General features: G+C 30.2%; 1 protein-coding gene across 1 annotated transcript in view; it reads right to left on the reverse strand.

Annotated features, from left to right (window-relative positions):
• The window catches only part of LOC140958774 (plastid division protein PDV2-like), a 9,926-nt gene extending 8,155 nt beyond the window's left edge, over positions 1 to 1,771 (reverse strand). Inside the window, exon 1 of the mRNA XM_073416339.1 lies at positions 1,362 to 1,771. Coding sequence (XP_073272440.1) covers positions 1,362 to 1,601 — 240 coding nt within the window. The 5' untranslated portion in view covers positions 1,602 to 1,771. The remainder of the gene's footprint in view (positions 1 to 1,361) is intronic.
• Positions 1,772 to 8,588: the final 6,817 nt, after the last annotated feature.

An 8,588-nucleotide genomic window follows, 5' to 3' on the forward strand; every position in this document is an offset into this window, starting at 1 on the left:
GGGGGGGGGGGGGTATGGGATTGAAAATAAGAACCAAATGGTCCCCGGATGATTGGGCAACAGTTCAAGTGAGAAAGCATTAATTACATTAAACCAATAAAAAATTGAAGCGCACGTAGATTGCTAAATGCAAACTCTGATAACTAGAAAATCAAGTCAAGCAGAAATAACAAGTACTCACAACTACCATGGAAATGTCTGTTTTTAACTATTCAACGAGGCATGAAGGCCGATTCTTAGACAAATTTCAAGCCATGAGAGTAACATTTGATTCAACTAAGGTCCTTCGAAACAGAAGTAAGCCATTTTGTCCACTGATGCAAGAAGCTAAGCCTTAAAATCATCAAAAGCAAGCAGTCTGAAGTTACAATTTCAAAAATAAATTTCCCAGGAGATACTTCATTGTTACTAAACTTACTACATATGGATCATACAGTAACTATTAACATGTAGGCTGAACTTTAAAAAGATTTCACATTCCGATATGAAGAACCGCTGAATTGGTTCTATACAGAGTGCCATTTAGTTCCAAATGCAGAATAATAGAACTTCCATTTATACACCAGAAAGGCTTCTTACATCCTTTATTTCAAGGTTTCAATCCTTGCGAATAGGTTCACGGTAAAAAGAGGTTCATGCAAGATAAGGCACAAACCCTTCAGTGAAGCACGCATCTTGGCCATGAAGTACGACTCTTGGTGTGCTCTGAAGCCACAAACGGCCCATGCATGCAAGGATAGTAGGTACGTACGAGATGAAATGCAAAGTAAATAATCAATTAACCTCTTCAACAAGTCAAGGCATAATTATTCCTTTGTCATCTAATAGTTTTGAAGTCGACATAAGACATAATTTTCTTCAAATATGTAAATTCTAGTGTTTTAGACCTTACTGCACTTCATGCTGATAAGTCGTGCACGTTCCCGTACGCCTTACACCTAGGTTCAGGGAATCACACATATATCTGCGACCATGCACTTCCAAAACTATGGTTCCTTAGATCTATCCTAAGCCAACATGAAATTATAACCAGTTTACCATTTCTCAGTAGGTAGCAAATGAAAAATCAATAGTTAGTCTCCAACTTGCGTCGACATAATATCATCACCACAGAAACAAGCCTTTAAACCATTGTCACCATTTAAACTAAAAGGTAAAATTCAACCAAATTATTGGGAATCATAACAAGTTAGACATGAGGTACGGAGCTATATTTGCTCGAAAGTGGCAAAAAGTAAGAGAAGGGGGGTTTCAAATAAATGAAAAGGTAATGTCTAGTTTTTCTAAAACATAATTTTTGCATCAATAGAGTGTCAGCAATTGACAGACTTCCGGGTCCTCAAAAAAATCGAAGAAGAAACCTGCAGCGCAGAGAGCTGGCCTTCGAGGGAATCGAGAGCATCTCGAATGTTGAGCAGACTCTCTGTTTCTTCGTCGCCATCTTCTTGATTTTCGGCATCCGGGTCAGCTTTAGATACTTTGGTTACACATCCTCCGTCTTCTTTCACCATACTGGTAGTCTTTTTGTGAATGCAATTGGTAATCTTGGACTTCAACTCTAGGGTTCTATCCAAAATCAGCCCCACTCTATCTGCTTCCATTTGAACACTGTCTCCCAACTGCACAGGGTGGATTTCACTGGGATTTTGAGAGAGAGGTTGAAATTTTCGAAAAACAATGGTCCAGAAAATGGTAGACAGGTGTGGCGTTGAATTAAAGAAGAGCCGCCTTCATTTGGATTTGAACTAACGAAAAGTTGTGCTAGGTTTTTGACATCTGTTTTGGAAATTTGTTTAAAATATTCTCTTTATAAAAAAAATGCAAATACACACATATACTACGTGCAAACGAATCAAATTATTCACGAAATTCGAATTCAGGCAAATTGAGTTTAATTCGAGTATGAATTTCTCAGTTTTTTAATCTAGTCGAACTCGAAAAACACGATCTCACGGCTCTTTATTCATGAGATGGATCAATCATGTCCATATTTACAATAAAATTTAATTTATTTGAGATAAAAAGTAATATTTTTTCGTGAATGACCCATATAGAATATCTGTTTCACAAAATTGACCCGTGAGACCATCTCACATTAGTTTTTGTGATCGAATTTTATATATATCTATTCAATAGCTCGTAAGCTATTTATGTATATGAATCGAATTCGATTTTCTCAAATTTTAATCGAGTTGAACTCGAATTTTACATATGTCTATTCAAATAGTTCATGAGCTATTTGTATTTATATATTCATTATTTATATGTTTATGATTAAAATATAACATAAATCGATATTTTGAAGCAAGAGCTCAAATAATTCGATACATTAACATAAATCGATATATATTTTGAAGCAAGAGATCGAATAATTCGATACGTTCTTGATTTGATCTCGAGCTTGAGATTAATATTGGATGGACTCAAGCTTGAGCTTGAGCTTGAGCTTGAGCATGAGTTTGCTAAATTTTTTCGAGTCTAGTTCGAATAATATGATACTCGAACTCGATTCGACTCGATTGCACCCCTAACATACACAGTAAAGATAATAATTCTAAAATGTTATGAGGGCAGATCAGTGTAAGGTTTGTTTAATACAATTTACTTGATTAACGTTGTTTACAAGATATTATGTTAGTAAATGCACATCTAATGATGTATGAAGTGAGTTCCGTCATTATAAATAAACATAATAAAAATAATAATACTTCTAAAACGTTTAGTTCTCTTACCATGCTATACATATTAATATTTTTTGTGTGTAAAATCTAGATTTTATTAAAATTAAAACTATACAATGACTTTTTTTATGATATGTCCATAACTTCATATATGATCATTTATTTAAAATTTTAAAATTATAAGAAAATATGAAGAAAGATTTTATTAGGATACGATAGTTATAGATAAGATATAAATTTATTAAATTAGGTTTTTATGATATTTTATTAAATAAAATTTGAATATTTTTGTGTTGGAAATTTTAATCAAATTTAGAGTTTGAATAAAAATTATGTCTCATGAATATGAGAGTGTCTTTTGGCTCTCTACATTCTTCAGTTAGTTGTAGCTCATTATTGTGGAAGTGCCTTTTGACTTTCCACATTCTTAATTGAAGAGTTTTGACTCTTCGTATTCTTGAGTTAATGAGAATATTAATTGAGTTAATTAATCTTGCACGACACTTGGTGTACATTTTGGGGCTTATAAATAGTGTGTTCATTTTCTCATTTCAAGATATATGAAAATCTTATCTCTTTCAAGTATTCTCTTGCATTTCATATTGTTAGCTTTCCATTTGACCTCCATTAAATCTCGGTGATAAAGTAAAGGTACATTTTCAGTTCGCCGTAGTATTGCCTCATGCTAAATCACTGCTGGTTGTTCCATTGTATCCTGGGAAACAGACGTCCAAGATGATCCTCGAAGCACATACAGGAGATGACGAATTCGTTTTAAAGACAATGTACTTCGTACAGACCTCAGTTTGGTTTACTTTAAGTTTTGCTCTACTGTGTTTTCTTTACCATTTAGTTAATTGGTTTTTACGAAAATTACTGTAATTTATCGTTCGATATATTGTGCAACATTTTGTCAATAAAAAAGAGAGATATTATTTATTTATCAAAAAACAAATAATCATCCTAAATTTAGTTAGGATGAGCCACTTAATATGTATAAATTTATTGTTATTATTATTTATTAGTATTATATTATAATTCAATAGAGTCGATTTTTAATATTCAAAACAATTTATCAATAAATAATTAATAATACATTATATTCTGGTCACTTCCAATTATTACTAAAAAAGCTACAGATTACCTCGGATGGCTCATGGTTTCTAAAAAATATATTATAGCACTTCGATTTCTTTTTAAAACGAGTGTTATTGATTGATTCGTATTTTCAAAAAAAATAAAAATTCTGAAATTCATTTTATGATAATAATCCGGATCAATAAATATCTACCTCTTTTTCCGATAAATAAAAAAATCTGCAGGTCGACTGAAATTTGTGTGGTACAGGGTGAAGTTAAGGGTCTGTTTCTGTCTTTCTGGTGAGTTTTCATTGAATATAATTTAGATTTAGAAAATGGATATCATCAAATTAAAATCTGCATGAAGCATTATTTGTTTGAGTAGGTCTCTTGTGAGACGGTCTCACAAATCTTTATTTGTGAGACGGGTCAACCCTACCGATATTCACAATAAAAACTTAGCATAAAAAGTAATACTTTTTCATGTATGATCCAAATAAGATATCCGTCTCACAAAATAAGATATGTGAGACCGTCTCACATAAATTTTTGTCTATTTGCTTTATGACATATTTTTTTTATATTTAATTTAGAAGAATAATTTAGTTTGACATGCATGTAGATTGGAATAACTATTGCATACGGTATTGATAAACAATCACTCGATTTGTTCTGGATGATTTGGATTTGAAATTATTTAGTTTTATCGTTGAATACGTCGTACGTATCTTACAGAGTTATATTTCGATCTACTAATATTTTGTCATGATTCGAATCATACAGAAAATTCGTCTCATTAAACCAGAGTAAAAGTGATATGATACTGCTTAGCATCTCCGTGCAAAAAAGGTAAATTCGTCTAATCCATAACAATCAAACACAGAGCTCTTCCAATTCCCATTTCCCGCCATTATCATGCTTAACAATTAGGTAAAAAAAATTGAGAGATCTTGTTGTCCTCCGCCTGCAGAACATAGGGTACCGCGTCGTCTCTATCGCTCTCAGCTTTAAGCACGTGAAACTCTCGGGGCTAAAGGCCATGACGGTGTTCGCGCTCGACGATGCGTCCATCTTTTCCGATGAAGGCAACGCTTACTTATCCAATCTCTGGTATCACGTGTTGCCGAGAAAGAGGCTGACAGCGGCAGATCTTGTGAAATTGCCGCCGAGGACGTCGCTTCCGACTATGGATTTCGGACGGAATCTGGTGGTAACCGCCGCATTGTCCGGAGAAAAACATTTACAATTTCATCGTCTACCTAGATAATCTATAAAATATATAAATTAACATTGAAAATACTCTTTAAAATATGAACATATAGAATGTAAACAGGGATAGACCTAAGAATATATTTTCGTGTAGGCTAAAAAAATATAATTTTAAACTTTTATTTTATAAAAAATCAAAATCATTCTAAAATTTTAATATATCAACGAACAAGTATAGCATACTGTAATAGATAATAATGTTTCAACTAATATATACCGATATTTGAAATATGAAATATCATTAACACCATTTATAAAAATTAATGATTAAAACATAAAATTTATTATTTCAATTCGGTAGTTAAAAGTAATAGTCAAGCGAATGATAAATATAAATTGGGTTGTAAAATTTTTGTTTATTAATATTATATCGTTTTTGTTTTGTATTGGTTCGTTGAGTTAAACTTGAATTAAAAAATTATTGATGAACTTATACTGACTCCAAATGCATTATTGTCAACATTTTCGTGCAAAAAATGTCATTTCGAATCTTCAGACGACAATGAAAAATTAAACTTACGTAATTAGACATGGACCTTAAGAATTGGTTTGTCCATTTACTGACATTGAATCTACAGAGTCTATTCAATATAGGAAAAAAAATCCGAGTTTATAAGAACATATTTTATTTGACTTCCTTTAGTGTTAAAATCGATAAAACATTATATCTTTTAGCCTTATAATAATGGAGAAGTTGGTGAAAAATCTTCAATCAAAATATTTCTTTGGGTTCACTCCCTACACACAAAATTGTGGTACTATATCATACAAAATGTGGTACACTTCATGTGGAAATGTGGTACTAAAAAAGTACCCAGGGACTGAACACAAAAAAAATCGACGACTGACGACTGAAGACCAATTTCCCGTATAATTTATACGTGCAGAGTATCAAAACAGATATTTCACACCTTTTTACCTATGAAGTTCGAGAAAGAGAGACCAACTCATTTATTATCTTTTGATAATAAAATTCTTTCATAGGTGTTCGATAAGCTAGAAAATAAGAGTTTATTTGTATAATAATTAATTTTCTCGACATTATGTGTGAAACAAGGAAAAAAAACAATTGTGTGAAGGAAAAAAAAAGATTATCGAACGATTAAATATTCACAAACCTGACGAAATATGAAACATATTACTTAATATTACTGCTTAAACATGTCAGATAATTTACTTTATTTGTTGTATTTATTCAACTTTCCAATATGACGTACACAGAAGAAGTATATTAGAATCAAATCAGAGTACTATTAAATGTTTAAATGAAATTGTATATTTCACATTGCACATATGTTGAAAAGACTTTTTGCATGAAGAAATTTTTTGTACAATTTCAAAACAAAACGGTCTTTGTTAAATTGTTGCATAAATAATAATTGATTAAATATGATGAAACACTAATGACCAAATATTTAGCAGTTGAGACCATTAATAGAAGCTTACAAAAAGTAACTGAAATTTGAAAATCATTTGGTGAGAAGATTGTTGTATTTGGAGGCAACTCCATGATAAATTTTACCCCTTATTTCAAAAACAACAATTCAAGAAACAACTAAAACGAGTTTAGTAAATCATATTTTATTGATAGATACATCATTTTATTTTATCTAAAAACTTGATAGTCAACTCTGAATGAAGATGGTTAGAAAAACACATTATTAAATTACTTTTGGTGAAGACAATTAGCATATGTGTACACTTTTAATTTATATTTAACGTTATCATTAGAAAATTTGTATTGTCAACTATTTATTTCTATAGTATGGAAAATCAACACAAAAAATACAATATAAAAAGAAAAAGTAGTGACAAATGAACTGTTTAATCATAAAAGTAGTTAGATAATACAACTTCGTGTAATCTTTTTTGTGAGTGAGAATACATAGTCGCTACCAATTGCTTTGCATTAGGTGAATCCTTAGACTAACGCAAAACCTGCAAACCAAGCTAGCAAAGTAAATCATATTAGGCAAGTCTTGTACGATATGCTTGTCCGCAAAGGTGTTTGCAGGAGAAATCGAGGACCCACCTATTTCATTAACTCCGACATCTCTTAGGAGCAACTTTTTGTAATCTTGTTTTAACTGGAATACACAATAAATGTAACAACTAACATTATACCATATTTGTGTTATATTTTTTTTAATTATAATTATGTTCAATAATTTTTTTGTTGAAAACATTATAAGGTATGAGAAACTCTATTTTGGTCATCAAGATTCAAAGACGTACAATAGATGAGTATTCATCTAAAATATTAGATGAAATTAAAAAAAAAACCAACTACGTCGACATAAAAATGTCATCCACGTGCAACACACATCATATTTTTATTTTAATCATACAAATAATTTAAAATAACCGGGAGCTGAGACCGCGGGTCCTTCTTTAAAATTTTTTATTGTTAATAAATATGAAACTTTAAATTTTTTAGAATACTATTATCAATTTACATATATAGCAAATAAATCAATTATATATTATATTTATTAATACTTAATAAACTAAAAATAATAATACGAATAACAATTATTAAAAACAATTAAATAATATTTGTGAAATTGGGAGTGAGTACGATTTCTATTAAAGCTGAAATAACCATTTCATTCGAACATCTGGTTTGATTTTATTTTTTTAAAAAAAAATCGATTAGTTTATTCAAACTTGTTGCCAGTTAATTTTTTTTTTTGTAAGAAGTCATTCAAACCAAATAAATTTATTTTTCAATACATTATTAAATTCAATTTGTAAACAAAAATTATAATATAATTTTTCTGACAACTCCGTTAGTTTGTTTATCGATTATAATAATTGATTCGAATTCTGTTTAAGATATTTGGTTTTTGATTAATTTTTTTTATTCGATTCGTTCATGTGTTATTTACTATTATAATAGTTGTTAATTTATTAATATTAATAATTTATTATAGTTATTATTATTATTATTATTATTAATATTCTTGTTTTTTTATTAACTTGTTTGTTATAAATGATTATTATTATTATTCATTTTTTAATTCAAATTCAGAATTTTAAAATAGCTAAATGTATTCCATCAACTAAAAACCAATATTGTAGATCATACGAAGTTTATAAATATTGAAGAAAAACAGATGAAAATCGCATGAAAGTTTCACAAATCGAAAACCTATTTACATTCTAATTTTTGTTTCAAACAAAAAATAAACAAATTATGAATGCATTACTTTCATTTTCCATGGTCGTCCAATCCAATAATATAGGGAAAAAACTCAAGATGATGCGAAGCTTATTTCAGTGTTCTATAATTTTTCCCGCGAAAGAACCCAAAGCAAGAGATTTTCACAGAAAACTGATATATTTCCTGATGCAGAAGCATGTCAGAAAATATTACTAAATATGGCCTACACATTTCCGGGTGTGTACATTTTTTCAAGTGTCTCGCTTTTGGTGTCATTCTGGAAACAAAATAAAACTTTGAAACTACGCAAATGAACAACTTTTCAATGACCCATTTCGTCTTCCACATTGAACTGAAGAAAATTTGCTAAAGCGGGCCAATTGGTTTTACAGGGTC

Source organism: Primulina huaijiensis, chromosome 15 (assembly GCF_012295235.1).
Source record: "Primulina huaijiensis isolate GDHJ02 chromosome 15, ASM1229523v2, whole genome shotgun sequence".
NCBI lineage: Eukaryota > Viridiplantae > Streptophyta > Magnoliopsida > Lamiales > Gesneriaceae > Primulina > Primulina huaijiensis.